Genomic DNA, 18,133 nt, shown 5'->3' with positions numbered 1-18,133 from the left:
GGTGCTGCCCCGGCCCCGTCCCGGTGTGGGGGCAGCGGGGTGGAAACCGGCGGTGCCGGTGCCTTGCGGGATGCCGCTAGGGGTAACGGGGGGCTCAGCTGGGCTGAACGGGTCCGTGGCACCGGAACAATGGGGTGGGCACAGGCAGTGTCGGGGTCACCGGCCCGGGAGTGTCGCCGGGGGGAAGGTCCCCGTTCCGCCCAGGTCCCGCTGCCACACAGGGCCGGATCGAGCTGCCCGCCGCCGGCAAGGCCTGGAGCTCCCGGTCCCGGCGGGTACTCGGGGGTCTTCGGTGGTGCGTGCCGGGCAGGGTCCGGAGAGGGGCCGGTGGTCCCGCCGGTGCCGGAGAGGGCCCGGCGGGTGCCGGTGGTCCCGGCCGGTGCTGGTGCCGGTACCGGTACCGGAGGCGGCGCTGTCCCTCCGCCGGCCGGAAGCGGAAGTGACGTGGCCCCAAGCCCCCCACCCTCCCCCGCGACCCCCGGCAGCGGAGCCGCCGCAGGTACCGGCAGCGGGCAGAGAACGGGGGAGGGAGCACGGGCGGCCCCGCTGGGCTGGGCACGGGTGGGGCGGGGGGGCCGGGCCCTACGCACACCCCCGAGGGCCGGGCCGGGGCAGCGGAGGGGGCCGTGGGTGCGGGGTCCCGGTGGGATCCCCCTGGCGGGGCCGCGGGGAGGATGCGGAGGGACCCTGGGCCGGGGGAGCGGCGGGGTCACCCCGGGGGCTGCGGGCGCGGAGGGGACGGCGGGGGGAGCCGGGACCGGGCCGCGGGGCCGTGCGGGATGCGGGGCCGAGGGGGTGCCGGTGCCGGGGGGTCCCCGCGTTCCGGGATGCGGGGATGTGGATGCCAGTGCCCCGGGGTGCGGGGATGTGGATGCCGGTGCCGGGGAAGGCTGCCCGGGCCGGGAGGGGGCTGCGAGGGGATGCCGAGTCCTTGGGAGGAGCCGGGGCCGCGGAGCGTCCGTGCCGGGGGTCCCGGTGCTACCGCCGCTCCCCACAGGCCCGATGGACGCGGAGGCGCCCCGGGGGCTGTAGGACCCCCCCGCCCGCCCACCCCAGCACCGGCAGCCGCGGCCGGGCCGGGCCGGGCTCCCGCCGCGCCGGGGGTCCCGCCGCTCCCCGCGTCCTCGCACCATGTCGGGGGCCCTGAGCAAGCGCAGCGACCTGGCCAACGACAACCGGTGCCCGGGGCTGAGCCTGGGGCTGCCCGCGGCCCCCGACCCCCGCACCGGCCCCGGCGGCGCCCCGGCCGAGGAGCTGCCCGGCGCCGGCTGGGCCAAGGCCGGCCAGGACCAGAACCGCAACGAGCTCGAGCCGGGCCCGGGGCCGGGGCGCTCCCCCGGGGCGCACGGGGACTCCCCCGGGGCGCTGGAGCCGGGGGTCCGGGCCCGCAATGCCCGGAACGCTGCCCGCGACCCGCGGGCCCTGCTGATCGGCGCCTCGGAGGAGGAGGAGGAGGATGAAGAGGAGGAGGAGGACGAGGAGGAGGAGGACGGGCCCGGGGTGTCCCCGCCGGCTCTGGGCGCGGAGCGGGGCCTGCGGGAGCCGCCGGGGCGCAGCGCCAGCCGCCTCTTCGGGGGGCCCGGCCCCGGCAGCGACGAGGACTCGAGCTGGGCCACGCTGAGCCAGGGCAGCCCCGGCAGCTCCCCCGATGAGCCAGGTGGGCACCGCCGGAGCTCCCGTGACTTGTGGCTGCCCCGCGGAGCCCCACGGTGAGCCCTCGCTGTCCCACAGCTGCCCCATGGAGGCTTCTGACACTCTCTGGCTGCCCCGCAGAGCCCGTACTCCTTCCTGCCATGCCCCGTGCCCCTGTCAGCTCCACATCTCCCCTGGTCCCTGGCTGTGTGCCCACTGCGGCACTCGCAGCCCCCCGGGTGCCATTGCTGGTCCCTGGTCCCCCAGCCCCTGGGCACTGTTCTGTGTCCCCAGCCCCATTATCTCCATGCCCCCCCTTTGTCCCCGTGTCCCTGTGGAGCCCTCATGTCCCTGGCACGGGGGGCTGTGCGGGGCCGGGCTGAGCCCTCTGCCCCTGCCCTACAGAGTCGCTGTGGCCGTGTGGCGCAGGGGCACATGGGGACCTGCCCCCCGGCTGGCTGCGGGTGCAGGACACCTCGGGCACCTACTACTGGCATGTCCCCACTGGGACCACCCAGTGGGAGCCCCCCGGCGGGCCCCACGAGACCCCTTCCGACGGCAGCACCCCCACCGAGGGGCCCACCGTGAGTCGGGACCGAGAGGGCTGGGCTTGGACTGGGAGGTGGCTGTGGGGCCATGGGGGTGGCTGTAGGGCAGCCCCTGTGGGGCCATGGGGGTGGCTGTGGGGCACAGGGTGGCTATGGGATGATGGTGGGGTGGTTATGGGGGGCTTAGGGCACCGGTGGTCTGGGCGTGGGTTGTTCTTGGGGTTACCATGGGGCTCCCATAGTGTGCTGTGGGGTGACTGGGGGAACCATGGGGCACTGGGGGGCTGCCCTACACAGCAGCCTGACCCAGTCCCCTGCAGCTTTCCTGGACGAGCTTTGCCCCGGCCGAGACCTTCAATAATGGAGACTTGTGGAAGGTGAGAGGGGCTGGTGGATGGGAAAGGGTGGGGGGTCAGTGCCCCCCAACCCCACAGAGCCCCCTTGCCCCTAGGACCCCACGGCTGAGGAGGAAGAGGAGGAGGAGGAAGAGGAAGATGAGGAGCCAGGAGTGTCAGACCTGGAGATGCTGTCACCAGGCCCAGGATCGCCAGGAGAGGGGTGCGCTGGGGGGCACAGGGACTGGGGGGACACATGGGCAGGGCTGTGCCTGGGCCCTGTCGGGATGTGGGACTCTGGGTGACAGGTGAGAGAGGGTGTGCCCTGTGAAGTGGGAGCTGAGGGGGCAGGGACCCAGGTGTGGGGCAGGGAAATGGGGTCTCAGGATGGATTGGGGGACTCCCAGGATCTCAAGGCAGAGGTTTGGGGGGGAATGTCTGAGGTAGTCAGGGTGCAGTGACCCAGGTATGGGATGTGGGGGATCCCAGAGGGCTCTCGGGCAGGGTTTGGGGCTGGAGAGGCCCCAGAGTGTCAGGGTGCAGTCGGTGACGCCCCCACCCTTCCCCTTGCAGCATGGCCCTGGGCGAGGAGGATGTGCTGGACTCCAAGGTAGGGCCGCTCTCCTGACCCTGCCCGCCCGCAGGGCCCCTTCCCCACTTCCCTGGGGTCTGCTCCGCTGCTGGGGGCTGGGACCCAACGCCTCAGGGGTGCCCCAGGGTGTCACCTGCAGGGGAGGGGCCTCGGCCACGGCCTGTGTGGACCTGCCCTGCCCCGGGGCTGTGCAGATGGGGCAGTGCGGGGCCGGGTTACTGCTGCGGAGCTGAGGCTGCCCCACACCGCCCCCCTGCCCCCTCGCCCCTCACCATCCCTGCCCCACAGCCCCAGCCCCACACATCCCCGCTGAGTGCCGTTCCTGCTGCCCCCAGGGCCTCCCGGTGCGCTCCCTGGGCTGGGTGCAGCTGCGGGAGGAGGAGCTGGGGCCTGGCCGCAGCAGCAGCACCGTCAGCGCCTGCATCCGGCAGCTCTCGGGGCCCCGCGAGGGCCCCCCTGGCACCTGGGGGGAGGTGAGTGACCCCAGACCCTCCCTGTGCCCCCTGTACCCCCACACCCTCTGTGCTGTCCCCCTGGGGGGAGGTGAGTGACCCCAGACCCCCTGTGTCCATCCCACACCCTGTGCTGTCCCCTGGAACCTGGGGGGAGGTGAGTGACCCCAGACCCTCCCTGTGCCCCCAGTGTCCATCCCACACCCTCTGCGCTGCTCCCCGGCACCTGGGGGGAGGTGAGTGACCCCTGTGCCCCCCACACCCATCCCACACCCTCTGTGCTGTCCCCCTGGGGGAGGTGAGTGACCCCACACCCCCTGTGCCCCCACACCCATCCCACTCCCTCTCCTCGGCCCCCCTGTCACCCGGGGGAGCTGAGCCCCCCCTGATGCTGCCGTGCCCAGGCGCGGGCGCTGCTGGTGCTGGAGGAGCGCACGCTGAAGCTGGTGGACCCTCAGGACCGGGCGCTGCTGCACGCGCAGCCCGTGGGCGCCATCCGCGTCTGGGGCGTGGGGCGGCACGGCAGCAGGTGGGGCTGGGCACACGGGGGCACACCTGTGAGTGTGCAGCACTGGGGGGACACACCTGTGAGTGTGCTGCACTGGGGGGACACACCTGTGAGTGTGCTGCACTGGGGAGGGCACACGGGGCACACTGTGTGTGTGTGCTGCACTGGGGAGGGCACACGGGGCACACTGTGTGTGTGTGCAGCACTGGGGAGGGCACACTGTGTGTGTGTGCTGCACTGGGGAGGGCACACGGGGCACACTGTTGTGTGTGTGCTGCACTGGGGAGGGCACACGGGGCACACTGTGTGTGTGTGCAGCACTGGGGAGGGCACACTGTGTGTGTGTGCTGCACTGGGGAGGGCACACGGGGCACACTGTTGTGTGTGTGCTGCACTGGGGAGGGCACACGGGGCACACTGTGTGTGTGTGCAGCACTGGGGAGGGCACACTGTGTGTGTGTGCTGCACTGGGGAGGGCACACGGGGCACACTGTTGTGTGTGTGCTGCACTGGGGAGGGCACACGGGGCACACTGTGTGTGCAGCACTGGGGAGGGCACACTGTGTGTGTGTGCTGCACTGGGGAGGGCACACGGGGCACACTGTTGTGTGTGCGCTGCACTGGGGAGGGCACACTGTGTGTGTGTGCTGCACTGGGGAGGGCACACTGTGTGTGTGTGCTGCACTGGGGAGGGCACACGGGGCACACTGTGTGTGTGTGCTACACTGGGGAGGGCACACTGTGTGTGCTGCACTGGGGAGGGCACACGGGGCACACTGTGTGTGTGTGCAGCACTGGGGAGGCCACATGGGGGGCTCTGGTGTCTGCAAGGTACCCAGGGCTGGGGATCCTGTACATGTGGGGTGCAGGGATGGGGGGTCTGGGTGTGTGGGACCCCCACGGGGCCTGGAGGTCCCACACAGTGTGGGGTGGGGGCTCTGGAATGCCATGTATGGAGGCATTGGGGTGTGGAGGGGCCATGGGGCTGGGTTCCCCACAGGGGTGAGGTGTGGGGCTGTGGGGTTCACATGTGCACAGGGCTGGGAGGTCCCACGTGTGGATGTGGTCCCATGGGTTGGGCAGGAGGGGGCCATGGGGTCCCAGCACTGAGCCCCCCCAGCAGAGAAGGGTGTGGGGCAGGATCAGATCTGCCCCTCGGAGTGTGGGGTGGGTCCTGGGGCTGAGGGGGCCCCGTGCCCCCCCGGCACCCCCTAACCCTGCTCTGTCCCGCTGTGCTGCCGGGGACACAGGGAGAGGTATGGCTCCAACCTGCCCCCAGACCCCCAGTGCCCCCAGTCCTGGCTCAGGCTGGCTGGGGAGGGCACCGGGGTGGTCCTGAGTGTGACCCCTCCCCCAGGGACTTTGCATACGTGGCCCGGGACCCCCTGACGCAGGTGCTGAAGTGCCACGTGTTCCGCTGCGAGGGGCCTGCCAGCGCCATCGCCGCCGGGCTGCACCGGGTCTGTGCTCAGGTGAGACCCCCAGAGCCCCCCACACTGCCCCTCACACTGCCCCATGGCCTGCACTGGGTCTGTGCTCAGGTGAGACCCCCAGAGCCCCCCACACTGCCCCATGGCCTGCACTGGGTCTGTGCTCAGGTGAGACCCCCAGAGCCCCCCACACTGCCCCATGGCCTGCACTGGGTCTGTGCTCAGGTGAGACCCCCAGAGCCCCCCACACTGCCCCATGGCCTGCACTGGGTCTGTGCTCAGGTGAGACCCCCAGAGCCCCCCACACTGCCCCATGGCCTGCACTGGGTCTGTGCTCAGGTGAGACCCCCAGAGCCCCTCACACTGCCCCATGGCCTGCACTGGGTCTGTGCTCAGGTGAGACCCCCAGAGCCCCTCACACTGCCCCATGGCCTGCACCGGGTCTGTGCTCCGGTGAGACCCCCCTAAACCTCCCCTGAGCCCCCCACTCTGGCTGGCACTGGTTCTGTGTCCAGGTAAACCCTCCTCAACCCTCTGCTGGGCTTCCCCCCAAACTGCCACCTTGGCCTGAGCTGCGTCTCTGCCTAGATGAGACCCCCACAAAGCCCCTGAGAACCCCCCACCTGGCCTGCACCAGGTCTGGGCCCAGGTGAGACACCCCCAGGAGCCCCCAGGCCCAGGTAACCCACCCCAAATTCCCCTTCCTTGGTCTGCACCACATTGTGCCCAGGTGAGACCCCCAGAACCCCGCCAGGACTTGCCCTAGCCTGCACATCTGCACACAGGTGAGACCTCAGGCCCCTCCAGCCGGCCCCTAGGGGTAACCCCTGCCCACCCCCGTGTCCCCACAGACCTGCCACAGGGCACCGGGGCCAGGGGTCCCTGGGGTGCCCAGGGTGTGACAGCCAGGAGGGCTGGGGGTGCCCTTGTGTGACATCTGGGGGACTGTGGGTCACCGTGGGGGTCCCTGGAGGTGACAGTGGTGTCACATCTGTCCCCAGCTGACGGCGGAGCGGCGAAGTGCCCGGGCAGCAGGCAATGGCCTGGGGACAGAGCCCCCCCGGCTGGGGGAGCCTCCCCTGCAGGGTACGGGGCTAGGGGGTACCTGGGAGAGAGCTGGGGGGCTCTGGGGGTACCCTGGGAGTCTGGGGGTAACCAGGAAGGGGGAGTCCTGCAAGGGGACAGGAAGGGGCCTTGTGGGTCTGGAGGTTGCATTCACTGGTGGAGGGCAGTGGGAGGGGGGGTGGCTTTTAGGGAGGTTTGGGGGGGGGTCTGACAATGTCCCCCACCACAGCAGGGCTCCCAGCCCCCAGGAGCAAGGCAGTGCAGTTGGGGGTGTTGGGAATTCTGGGGGTGCTCTGGGGGGTCTTGGAGGGCCCTGGGTCGGTCTGTCATGTCACCCCCACACTGGAGTGCCCAGCATCCAAGAGGTCTTGGGAGGTGTTGGGTGAGCCCTGAGGGCTGGGCAGGGGTTCTGGACGGATGTTGGGGCTCTGGGGTGTTTTGGGGGGCTCTGGGGGTGTCTGACAGTGCCTCCCCCACAGTGGAGTTCCCAGCCCCCAAGAGTGAGGTGGTTCAGCGCTTCCCCGTGTGTTACCTGGGCTGTGTCCCCGTGGCCAAGCCAGTGGGTGAGTCGGGGACTTGAGGGGAAGGGGGGAGTCTCGGGGGGCTCCTCTGGCCCATGCTCGGCAGCTGTGGGGCAAGGGCACCCCCAGGGCTGCCCTGAGGCTCCCTGTGCCCCCAGGCATGGATGTGATCAACGCGGCGCTGGAGGCGGCGTTGGCCCCTGGCTCAGGGGAGCCCCCTGCGCCCACCCCCGTGGTGGTCAGTGTGGCCCCCGCCACCCTCACCATTGCTCACCGCCAGGTGGGTGCCCCCCTCGGACCCCCTCCCCTGGCACCCTCACCATCACCAGGGGCATCCATCCCCACCTCGGACCACCACCCTGGCCTAGGGGAGATGTGTTGACCCCCGCCCTCACTGGTGACCCTGTTATGGGGTCTGAGTGACTCTGTCATGTGTCAGAGGGGCTGCAGAGACCCGTCCTTGTGCCAGGGATGGGTTGGGTACCACCATGGCTCCTTCCACCGTGTCCCCATCCCACCCCATCCCGCGGGGTCTCGGGGGATTCCCTCCCAGCCCCAGGGTACCGCAGTGACCTCCCCACCCTTCCTGGGGTGACACCCCATGTGCCCGGCTGACCCTGTCCCCTTGCTGAGGGTGTCCCCATGGCCCCCTCCCCACCGTGGTGTCCCCGGTGTCCCCAGACAGAGGCGGTGCTGTGCGAGTGCCGCGTGCGCTTCCTGTCCTTCATGGGGGTGGGACGCGACGTCCGCGCCTTCGCCTTCATCATGGCCAGCGCCCCCGGCACCTTCCGCTGCCACATGGTGTGGTGTGAGCCCAACGCCGCGGGGCTCAGCGAGGCGCTGCAGGCTGCCTGCGTGGTGAGTGCCGCCCCTGTCCCCCCCTGGGCTGCCCCCGGCCCCGCTGACGCCGCTCCCTCGCTCCTGCCCGCAGCTCCGCTACCAGAAGTGCCTGGATGCGCGGCCCCAGGCCTCCAGCTCCTGCCTGCCCGCGCCCCCGGCCGACTCGGTGGCACGGCGGGTGGGCTCCTCCGTGCGCCGGGGGGTGCAGACCCTCCTGGGGACCCTCAAACAGCGGCGGGGAGGGGCTCAGACCCCCTGAGCGGGGCGAGGGCAGGGGGGGCATTGGCTGGGCAAGGCAGTGTCGGGGGGCAGGACCACGGACCCAACGCTCCAGGGCACAGAGTTACCCCGGGTGTTGGGGGTCCTGCCCCCACCGCTGCCCCCACGGTGGGTCACGCCCCCCCCAGGGTCCCCAATGCATGTGGCATAATGAGGGTCTGTGTTGTACTAAATCATTAATTAATAAACCCATTCCACCAGCCCGGCTCGGCTTTGCACCTGGCCTCACACAGGGAGGAGCAGGGTGTTGTGTCTGGTTTGGGTCTTCTTAGGATGTCACAGGTGCAGAGGGGCACTGGGGTCCATCCACACCTTATTAGGGGAGCGATGGGTGTACAGGGATCATGGGCTGATCCCAGTTGTAATCCCAGCAGGTGAGAATTAGGACAAGGAGGTGGGGTGGTGGGGCCCCAGCATCCCTGATTTGGGTCTCCCTAAGTGGTGGCTGAGAACTGCAGTGAGGAGGATGAAGGACAGTGGGGTCCATCACACCTGTACTGGGGGGTGATGGGAGCATGAGGACTACGTGCTGATCCTGATCTCAGTTCCAATCCTGGTGGAGAGGATTAGGAGGGGTGGTGGTGTCCATTGTGCCTTTATTGTGTAACTGGTGGGACATGGGGACCACGTGCCAATCCCGACCTCACTCCCAGTGACCTCGTACCGATCCTGCTCCTGCTGTGACCTGTGCTGGCTACAGTCCTGCTCCCTGTGTAACTGTTTCCCTGTCCTGTTTCCAGTGAGACCACTGCTGACCCTGCTCCCAGTGTGACCATGTCCTGGGAGCTCCCAGTGTGACCATGTCCCAGGGGCTCTTGGTGTGACCACATACCAGGAGCTCCCGGTGTCACCACATCCCAGGGGCTCCTGGTGTCCTGGGAGCTCCCAGTGTCCCCATGTCCCAGGAGCTCCTAGGGTCACCACATCCCAGGGGCTCCCGGTGTCCCCATGTCCCAGGGGTTCCCAGTGTCACCACATCCCAGGGGCTCCCGGTGTCCCCGTGTCCCAGGGGTTCCCCGTGTCACCATATCCTGGGGGCTCCCGGTGTCCCCGTGTCCCAGGAGTTCCCAGTGTCACCACATCCCGGGGGCTCCCAGTGTCCCAGGGGTTCCCAGTGTCCCCGTGTCCCAGGGGCTCCCAGTGTCACCACATCCCAGGGGCTCCCGGTGTCCCCGTGTCCCAGCCCTGCTGCTGCCGGCCGTGGCTCAGCAGAGCCGCCGCTGCTGCCAGAGCTGCTGGATGCGCGGGAAGGGCAGCGCGGGGCGCAGGGGCCGGCAGAGCGCGGGGTCGGCGGCGCGGCCGGAGCGCAGGGCGCAGAGCAGGGCGGCCTTGCAGGGTGCGCCGCAGGGCTCGCGGGGCGGGTGCCCCTTGTGCAGGTGGAACCAGAAGAGCTGGAAGAGGGGCTCGTCGTCCTGCATGCGCCGCACCAGCCGGTCCCAGTCGGCCGGGAAGGCGGCGGGCAGCCCGTAGGCCTCGCGGGCGCTGTAGAGCCGCTGCCAGCGCGGGGCCGTGCCCGGGGGCGCTGCGTTGGCCTCTGTCAGGTTAAGGATGAAGGTCTCGTGATCCAGGACTGCGTGGGAGCTCCCGGGGTAGGAGGCGGCCACCTCATACACGCGGTACCCTGCAGCGGGAGGGACGGTCAGCGCCGGGGAGCGGGGGGTGCGGGGGACACACGGTGGGGGGACACACGGTGGGGGGACACACGGCAGGGGACACACGGCAGGGGACACACGGCAGGGGGACACACGGCGGGGGACACACGGCAGGGGACACACGGCGGGGGACACACGGCGGGGGGACACACGGCAGGGGACACAAGGCGGGGGGGACACACAGCGGGGGCTCGGGGCGCACCGGGATTGAGGCTGATGTAGGTGGTGACACTCGGTGCGATGAAGGCAATGGACACAGGACGTGACAGCGTCTCCTCATCGTAGAACAACTCGAACTCATCCAGGTGTGTGTGCCCGAAGAACTGCGCCGCAATGGTGCCCTCGAACCTGCCAGGGTGGGTGAGCGGGGGCGCATCCCCAGACCCCCACCCCAAAACCCCAACCCTGGCCCTCGGGTCCGCCATGTGGGCTGGGGGTCCCGGATACACGGGGTGGGGGTCTGGTGCATGGGATGGCACACGGAGAGAGAGCCCAGGGTGTGGGGTGGACTCTGGTGCAGAGGTGCAGCATGTGGGGCAGGGGTCTGTTGTGTAGGGCAGGAGGACCATTGTGGGATGGGAGTTCAGGGTATGGAGCCAGGCTCTGGCTTGTGGGGTGGGGGGTCTGGTGTGGGGGTCAAGGCCACATGGACAGAGGTCCAGCACATGGGGATGGAGGCCAGCGCATGGAATGGGGGTCTGGCATGTGGGGTGGGGCCCATGGTGCGGGGTCTGGGCAGGGGTCAGGCACTGACCTGCTGACAATGCGGTAGTAGTTCCAGCTCCAGCTGTGCAGACAGTGGGCTGGGGGGATGTGCCCGATGATGTGCACCTGTGGGCAGGGAGCCAGGACTGGGGGTTTGCCCAGGGCCCACAGGGACCCTCTATGTCCCCCCAGAACCCCCCCACACCTTCTCCCCATCACGCTCAGCATCTGCCAGGACCCCCATGAGCCACTGGAGCTGCCCTGCAGGGTCAGTGGCATTGATGAGAAGCCAGAAGTTGGCCTGGGAGCAGAAGTTCATGTTGAGGGAGACGAGGCGCAGCCCAGGCCAGACCTGTGCTGTGTAGAACCCACCAGCCCTGTGTGGAAAAGGGGGGTCAGTGCTGTGTCCCCTGAGCCACAGACCCTGCACCCATCCCACGGACCCCCAGCTCTCTGCCACCTGCACTGCCCACCCACCTACAGCCCCCAGCCTGGAGCCCCCGTTACCCCACAGCCTTCTCTGTACCCCAGCCAGCCACAACTCCCTCCCTGCACCTCTCCCCCCGTGAAGCTGAAACATCTGCATGCAGCCCCAGCTGGCCTGGTACCCCCACTGCCCCTGCAGCATGGAGACCACACTGTGTGTCCTGCTGGTCCTGAGCCCTCAGCATTTCAGAGTCCCGTGCTCTGAGCCCCCAGCCTGCGCTACTGCAGCTCCCACAACACCTGTCAGCCCAGAGCCCCCCGTCTGGAGCCTCCCAGCGCTGCATCCCCTGATCCTGGTACCCCAAATGCCACAGCCCAGAACCCCCACCCTGTGCCCTCCCACCCCCGAAGGCACAAACCCCCCATCCCCATCCCCTGGGCAGCGGGATCCCCCTCCCCGGCCTGGTGCCCACCGCAGGGTGCGCAGGGCGGCGGGGGGCAGCCAGTGCTGCCAGGCCTCGGCCATGGCGTCGTAGAGCCAGGCAGCCGAGCGGTTGCCGCGCACGTAGGGCGGCGGGAAGGCGTTCACCGGCGTGGCCTCGTGGTTGCCCACGGCGGGGAAGACGCGCAGCGGGCCGAGGCGGGCGCGCAGCAGCGCCGTCACCGTGCGCAGCGCCCGCAGCTGGTCCCCGCGGCTCTGCTGCCACACGTCGTGAGCCGGGATGTCCCCAGTCCAGTACGCCGCCGCGAAGCCGCCGGTGCCGTTCCTGGTGCCGTTGGGCAGCTGGGCCAGCAACGCGTCGATGGTGTGCAGGGGAAGGTCGCACTTGCCGTAGGTGCCCCAGAAGCCCGCGGCCCCCGGGCCCTCGCCGGGCACCCCGCGGCAGCACAGTGGGTCGGGGCAGGCGGCGGCGCTGCCTGGCACGTACTGCCGGTCCCAGTGCAGGTCCGTGAGGAACAGGATGCGGGCCGTGGGCGCTCCGGGCGGCGGCGGCACGGGCGGCCGCACCGGCGGTTTGGGCGCGGCGGGCAGGGACAGGTTCCAGGCGCCCAGGATGTCCCAGTGGCCGCAGTGGGGGCCCAGCAGGAGCCCGCAGGCCTCGGGCGGGCGCAGCACAGAGCGGGCCCAGGCAGCCACCACGTCGCCCTGGAAGAGCTGCACGGCCTGGCGGCACACGGGCGGCCGCGCCAGCCGCAGCTCCTGGCACAGCCGCGACGCCACGCGCCCCACGCGGGCCACGTTGGGCTCCAGCTGCAGGGGAAGGACACCAGGATGGTTACGGCACCCCACACCTCCTGCCACCCTCACTGCCCTCCCTCCCCTCCATCATCGGCTGCCCAGCACAGACCCTGCACACTGAACTCAGCTGCTGTCACTGGCCTGTGCCCATTGGCACCCCGGGAGGGGCACGGCAGCCCCGGGATGGGCACGGCACCCCCGGGAGAGACACAGTACCCCCGGGATGGACACGGCACTGCCAGGATGGGCACGGCACTCCCCGGGAGGGGCACGGCACCCCAGCTGCCATCATCGTGCCGCACCCAGCAGCTTCCCGGGATGGTCCCTGGCTGCTGTCACTGTCCCACACCCGCCGGCCCACCCAGCTGGATATCCCGAGGCCAGAAGGGACCCACAGGGTCCCCCAGCCCCTCTGGTTCTCGGCTTGGTGCCCTCCTCCCTCCGTCCCCGCCCCAGCCTGTCCCGGTTCCTGTCTCTGTCCCGGTTCCTGTTCCTGTCCCGGTTCAGGTTCCTGTCCCGGTTCAGGTTCCTGTCCCGGTTCCTGTCCCCCTTCCCCGAAGTGGAGCCACTGGCAGGACCCCGCTCGTCCCCGCTGCTCTTCCAGCCGTCCCAGCTTGTCACTCTCCCCGTCCCCGCCCGTCCCTGTCCGCATTCCCAGCCCGGTCTCGTGTCTGTCACAAGCCCCGACCTGTCCTGGCCTGTCCCGGCCCCGGCCCGTCACGAGGGACTGGCCCGGCCCGTCCCTGTCCTGTCCCGCCCTGTCCCCACTGTCCTGTCCTCTCTGTCCCCGTTCCTATCCCATTTCTGTCGCCCCCGCTCTTCCCGTCCTGGTGTTCCGCTGTCCACCTATCCCCGTGTCCCCCCGGTGCCCCCCGTGTCCCGGCACTCCCCGACCCCCCGTGCCCACCTGCAGCGCCAGGTCCAGCGCCCCGAAGAGCACCCGGCAGGCCGGGCACGACACGTTCCGCCAGCCCCAGCGCGGCGCCACCGCCGCCAGCTGCTCCCCGGGGCCGGGCGGCGACCCCGCCGACACCGGCAGCGCCAGCAGCGCCGCCAGGGCCAGGGCCAGGGCCAGCGGTGGCAGCGGTGGCAGCGATGGCCCCGGTGGGCGCGGTGGCAGCTTTGGCCGCGGGGAGCGCGGGGACAGCGGGGCCCGAGCCCCGGCCGCCATGGCCGAGGGAGGGGCGGGGCCGGCTCGGGGGCGGGGCCGAGCAACGCCATTTATGGGCGAGGGGGCGGGGCAAGGGCGCAAAGGGAGGGGTCAAGGTCGGGGCAGGGCCCGCCCCCGGCGCCATGGCCGAGCGCGGCGGGGGCGTGGCCGACAGGGAGGCGTGACCAATGTCCACGGGGATGGGGCGTGGCCACCCGGGGCGGGGACCGTATGCAAATGAGGGAGCCGGGCCTACGTAAGGCGCGCGGGGCACGGTGGGAGATGGAGTCCTGGGGTTGGTGGCGCTCCCCAGGGTCCCACTCCCCTGGGGTCCCCTCCCCTGTGTGCGGTTGGCCCCCCCCCCGCTCCGGGGCGGCACTGGGTGCACCGGGCCCGGGCGTCCCATCCCCAGCTGCCGCCGGGCTCAGCAGTTCCCGCAGCGGAGGGTCCCAGCCCGCAGCCCCCGAGCCTCGCGCGGTGCCGACCCCCCCGTCCCGCCCGGTTCTGCCCCGCGGTGCTGACCCCCCGTCCCGCCCGGTTCTGCCCCGCGGAGGCTCCGTGCCGGCGGGCAGGAGCGCTGGGAGCAGCGGCGCAGGTGGGCACGGGGTCAGTTTATTGTGGCCGTAGCCGGGGAGCAGCGCGGAGAGACCCCGGGCTGAGCTGGGCTGTGTGCCTCGCCCTCCCTGAGCCTCCCCCTGCCCGGCCCCGGGGCTCCTCCCGCTCGCCCCTCGCCCCCACCCCGCCGGGGCTCGGGGCCGCTGGGATGGAGCGGGGGGTGCCGGGCAAGCGTGTCCCGGGAGCGCGGGCGGGCGTCTGGGGGTGCAGCGGAGCGGGGCACGGAGGTGCCGGCAGGGCAGGGGTTCATGCTCGGGGTGTCCTGGTGGGGATGTCCAGCTCGGGGGGGGCGGGGGGGGGCAGGCACTGGTGTTAGGGTCCCTAAGGGGGGCTAGCTCTGGGGTCCCAGGCTGCTGAGGATGCTGTAGCTGAGCTTGGGGAGAGAGGGGTTGGCCGTGGGGGTCCCGCTCTCGGGGGGCCCAGGCACCGGTGTTGGGGGGCTCGGGGGGTTCCAGCTCGGGGGGCGGCTCAGGGGGGTCCCAGGCTGCTGACGGTGGTGTAGCTGAACTTGGAGAGCGAGGCGCTGGCCATGGGCGGCTCGTCCTCGGGCGGGCGGCGGGGGCAGGCGCGGCGGCAGCCCCAGCCCGCGCAGGTGGCCCCGAAGGCCTTTCGGAAGCGGCGGTTCATGAAGCAGTAGATGAGGGGGTTGGCGCAGGCCGAGGTGTAGGACAGCAGGTGGATGAAGGCGATGGGCGTGCCCGAGAGCGCCCGCTGCGCTGCCCGCGGGGAGAAGGCGCGCCAGGTGTTGGCGGCGAAGATGGGCAGCCAGCAGAGGAAGAACATGGCTACGATGACCACCAGCATGCGGATCACCCGCCGCTTGGCCGCCAGCTGCGCCCCTGAGCTGTTGATGCGGGCCCGGTCCTGCTGCGCGGCCGCCCCCAGCGCCCGCAGCTCCAGCGCCGCGCCCGGCCGGGACAGCTGCAGGTAGCAGCCGTCACCCTCGTCGCAGCTGGGCGCTGGGTCCCCCCTGGTGCCACGCTGGGCTGTGGAGCGAGGAGGCATGGTCATGGCACTGCAGGGACACGCTGCACCCCAACACCGCGGGAACGTCCTCCAGGAGGATGGGATGGGGTGCGGGGCACATGGAAATGGCCATGGCACCACAGGGACACGCTGCACCCCAACACTGCGGGAGCATCCTCCAGGGGCAGGGGATGGGTGCAGGGAACATGGAAATGGCCATGGTGCCATGGGGACACGCTGCACCCCGACACTGCCAGGAGCACCCTCCAGGAGGATGGGATGGGATGCAGGGGACACAGAAATGGCCGTGGCACCACGGGGACATGCTGCACCCCGACACTGCCGGGAACATCCTCCAGGAGCAGGGGATGTGGAAATGGCCATGGCACCATGGGGACACGCTGCACCCCGAGGCTACCAGGAGGTCCCCGGGAAAGGGGGTGTCCCTGAGGAGCACACTGCTGTGGGAGCAGGGGTGAGGGCTCAGCCCTGCCTCTGCTGCTGGGGTGGGCACTCTGCCCACACAGGAGCCACACCAAGTGTCACCCGCAGTGTCACTCCTGCCCCATCCCTCACCTGCCACGTCCCTCTTGACGTCCAGTTCGAAGCGGATGCCCCGGTAGAGCTCGCGGGAGATGAGCCCGTACGCCACCGTCATCACCACGCCCGGGATGAAGAACAGCACGAGGAGCAGCAGCACGTACCTGGGACAGGTGGCCTGGTCACCCGGTGTCCCCTCAGGCCCCGAACCCCCTGGGTGCCCGGACTCACCAGAGCTGCCGGACGCGCTCGCTGGGCCAGTGGTGTGTGCACTGTGCGGGCGGCGGGCGCGGCGCGGCGGGCCGGGTGCTGCTGTACACGGCGTAGGGCAGCATCAGCAGCGCCGCCAGCGCCCAGGTGCCCGCGATGACGCGGCACGCGTGGGACCGCGTCTGCCAGGCGCGGGACTGCAGCGGGTTGCAGATGGCACTGTAGCGCTCGATGGCGATGGCCACCAGGCTGAAGGTGGACACGGCCACCGAGACCCCTGCGGGCAGCAGGGAGTGTCGGTGGGCACGGTGTGATCCTGCAGGCCCCCAGCTCCTCCCGGAGCCCCCCTGTGCTGCGCTCCGTGCGCCCAGGGGTGGGGATAACCTCCAGGTATCCACGGGGTAGGGACGAGCCCCCTCCCTGCGCCCCCCGTACCGACAAGGCAGGGATGAGGCCCCCTTGCCGTGCCCCACCCCACCCAGGAGAGGGGACAAGGCCCTGTGTGCCCCACCCAGGACAGGGGACAAACCCCCGTGTGCCCCACCCCACTCAGGAGAGGGGACAAGGCCCCGTGTGTCTCACCCAGGAGAGGGGACAAGCCCCCACTGTGCCCCACCCAGGAGAAGGGACAAGCCCTGTGTGCCCCACCCAGGAGAGGGGACAAGCCCCCACTGTGCCCCACCCCACCCAGGAGAGGGGACAAGACCCCGTGTACCCCACCCAGGAGAGGGGACAAGCCCTGTGTGCCCCACCCCACCCATGAGAGGGGACGAGCCCTGCCTGTGCCCCACCCAGGAGAGGGGACAAGCCCCTGCCGCGTGTCCCACCCTACCCATGAGGTAGGCCACGAGCTTGCAGACGACGTCGCCAAAGATGAAGGCGCCCATGAGGCCGGGCAGCAGGGTGAAGGGCATGCAGCACAGCGCCAGCAGCAGGTCGCTCAGGGCCAGGGACAGCAGGAAGCAGTTGGTGACGGTGCGCAGCCGCCGGTTCAGCGCCAGCACGGCCACCACCAGCGCGTTGCCCCCGACGCTCAGCACGAAGATCAGCACGTAGAGCACCACGCGCACCGCCACGTCCAGCTCTGCGGGCATGGCGCTGCGCTGGCACCCCGGGGCACCCCGAGGGCAGCCCGGTGGCCCTCCAGACACGCTGTGAGGGCACCCCAAAGGCGCCCCCGCACAGGCCCGGGCACCGGGACACCGGGGCTCCGGCGTGGGCACGGTGGACACCCACCAGATGAGTGCGTCGTTTCCCCCCGTGTGGCAGCCGCTGGCATTCGGGGTGAACCCCCCGCCCCTCGGATCAGTTCCCTGAGCCTGAGGGACCCTCATCCAGGTGGGTGCCCCCATCCTGCCCACCCTCCGCCTCGGTGCTGAGCGCGGGGACCGGGCACGTCCTGCCCGGAGAGCGGAGTGACACCGGAGCAGGGGTCCCAGCCGGGGCTGGGCTGGGGTCGTCCCAGTCGAGGGTCCAGCTGGAGGTCCCGGCCCCGGCAATGGGGCAGGGGTGCGGGACGGGCGCTGGCTGTGTCCGTGGCGTCCCTGTCGGAGTCCTCTCCGCCCTCCCGCTGCCACCGGCACAGCCCGGCGTGTTCCCTCCGGCAGCGCCGAGATCCGCATCGGAACCGCTGGGCAGCGCCGGGGCCACCGAGCCCGCGGGGATCGGGAGGATGGTGCCGGCTGAGGAGGGGCACGGCGGGGACGGGGCGGCACCGCTCGGGGGCCGGGGGAACGGGAGCGGCGGGCACCGGGGCAGCACGGCGGGACGGAGCGGGATTGTACCGGCGTGCCGGGGAGCGCAGGGCCGGGCACGAACGGGGGAGGGGGTCCCTTCCCGGGTCCATCCCGCTCCTTCCCTCTGCACCCGCTCTCACCTCTGGGCGCCGGGGGCCCGCGGAGGCCCCTGCGGAGGAGGTCGCAGACCGAGCCGTTGGTCCCGTTGCCGATGCCGGTGCCGGGTCCGTTCCCGGTGCCGTTCCCGGAGCGGCAGAGCATCTCCTGCAGCGACTCGTTGAGGGGCCGGGGGTCCATGGCGGGGACCCCCCCGCCTCCCCCCGCCCCTCCTCCGGCAGGAGGCACCGGGAAGGAGCAGGCACCGGGAGGCTCCGGGAGGGACGAGGCTCCGATCCGCTCGGAGCCGCCGGTGGATAAGCGGGGGCGGCGCCCGGCGCGGGGCGGGCCGGGGGCGGGGGGCGGTGGCGGCGGCGGGGGGAGCCCGGGGGGCGCGGGGGAGGCGGGAACAGGGGGAGCCCGGGACGGGGGGGGGGCGGGGCCATGGAGAGCACCGGGAGCGGGGCTCGGGGGGTACCGGGCTGCGGCCGAGTCCCGGGCGGGTCGGGCAGCTTGGGGGGCTCGCAGGGAGCGCTCCTGAGGCACCGGGCGACGGCCGCCACCTCGGGGTCTGTCACCGCGTCCCTGCGGCTGC

At 71.1% G+C, this 18,133-nt stretch overlaps 3 protein-coding genes across 3 annotated transcripts; 1 reads left to right on the top strand and 2 right to left on the bottom strand.

Moving 5' to 3' along the window:
* The first annotated feature begins 1,059 nt into the window (after positions 1 to 1,059).
* On the top strand, positions 1,060 to 8,402 carry APBB1 (amyloid beta precursor protein binding family B member 1). The gene is made up of 13 exons (XM_066545611.1): positions 1,060 to 1,657; positions 2,038 to 2,216; positions 2,501 to 2,557; positions 2,632 to 2,738; positions 3,089 to 3,125; positions 3,443 to 3,580; positions 3,964 to 4,088; positions 5,425 to 5,539; positions 6,499 to 6,583; positions 7,042 to 7,125; positions 7,242 to 7,363; positions 7,765 to 7,941; positions 8,015 to 8,402. The coding sequence occupies exons 1-13, from the start codon at positions 1,132 to 1,134 to the stop codon at positions 8,180 to 8,182; spliced, it is 1,920 nt and encodes a 639-aa protein (XP_066401708.1). The 5' UTR covers positions 1,060 to 1,131; the 3' UTR covers positions 8,183 to 8,402.
* Positions 8,403 to 8,781: 379 nt separating this feature from the next.
* Positions 8,782 to 13,397, bottom strand: SMPD1 (sphingomyelin phosphodiesterase 1). Its single transcript, XM_066545612.1, has 6 exons — positions 13,133 to 13,397; positions 11,459 to 12,237; positions 10,765 to 10,936; positions 10,609 to 10,685; positions 10,057 to 10,202; positions 8,782 to 9,823 (listed from the first exon to the last, which is right to left on the bottom strand). Exons 1-6 carry the CDS (start codon positions 13,394 to 13,396, stop codon positions 9,408 to 9,410), a joined length of 1,854 nt encoding a protein of 617 aa, XP_066401709.1. The 5' UTR covers position 13,397; the 3' UTR covers positions 8,782 to 9,407.
* Positions 13,398 to 13,966: 569 nt separating this feature from the next.
* CCKBR (cholecystokinin B receptor) lies at positions 13,967 to 17,863 on the bottom strand. Its single transcript, XM_066571744.1, has 5 exons — positions 17,583 to 17,863; positions 16,539 to 16,790; positions 15,728 to 15,983; positions 15,533 to 15,660; positions 13,967 to 14,976 (listed from the first exon to the last, which is right to left on the bottom strand). Exons 1-5 carry the CDS (start codon positions 17,737 to 17,739, stop codon positions 14,459 to 14,461), a joined length of 1,311 nt encoding a protein of 436 aa, XP_066427841.1. The 5' UTR covers positions 17,740 to 17,863; the 3' UTR covers positions 13,967 to 14,458.
* Positions 17,864 to 18,133: the final 270 nt, after the last annotated feature.

Source organism: Molothrus aeneus, chromosome 2, assembly GCF_037042795.1.
Source record: "Molothrus aeneus isolate 106 chromosome 2, BPBGC_Maene_1.0, whole genome shotgun sequence".
In the NCBI taxonomy this organism is placed as follows: domain Eukaryota; kingdom Metazoa; phylum Chordata; class Aves; order Passeriformes; family Icteridae; genus Molothrus; species Molothrus aeneus.
Note: the sequence above shows the minus strand (reverse complement) of the source record. Positions and strands in the feature narration are given on the sequence as shown.

Bases quoted from the DNA above. Each gene is read 5' to 3' on its own strand.
- SMPD1 (XM_066545612.1), bottom strand. From the start codon at position 13,396: ATGGCGGCCGGGGCTCGGGCCCCGCTGTCCCCGCGCTCCCCGCGGCCA. The intron at 10,937-11,458 runs GTGGGCACCAGG...TTTTCCACACAG, and splicing joins GCCGCCCTGCGCACCCTGCG to GGCTGGTGGGTTCTACACAG. The intron at 10,686-10,764 runs GTGTGGGGGGGT...CCCTGCCCACAG, and splicing joins CTGAGCGTGATGGGGAGAAG to GTGCACATCATCGGGCACAT.
- APBB1 (XM_066545611.1), top strand. From the start codon at position 1,132: ATGTCGGGGGCCCTGAGCAAGCGCAGCGACCTGGCCAACGACAACCGG. The intron at 7,364-7,764 runs GTGGGTGCCCCC...CGGTGTCCCCAG, and splicing joins TCACCATTGCTCACCGCCAG to ACAGAGGCGGTGCTGTGCGA. The intron at 7,942-8,014 runs GTGAGTGCCGCC...TCCTGCCCGCAG, and splicing joins CGCTGCAGGCTGCCTGCGTG to CTCCGCTACCAGAAGTGCCT.
- CCKBR (XM_066571744.1), bottom strand. From the start codon at position 17,739: ATGGACCCCCGGCCCCTCAACGAGTCGCTGCAGGAGATGCTCTGCCGC. The intron at 15,984-16,538 runs GTAGGGTGGGAC...TGCTGCCCGCAG, and splicing joins GCTCGTGGCCTACCTCATGG to GGGTCTCGGTGGCCGTGTCC. The intron at 14,977-15,532 runs GTGAGGGATGGG...CTCGCTCCACAG, and splicing joins CGTCAAGAGGGACGTGGCAG to CCCAGCGTGGCACCAGGGGG.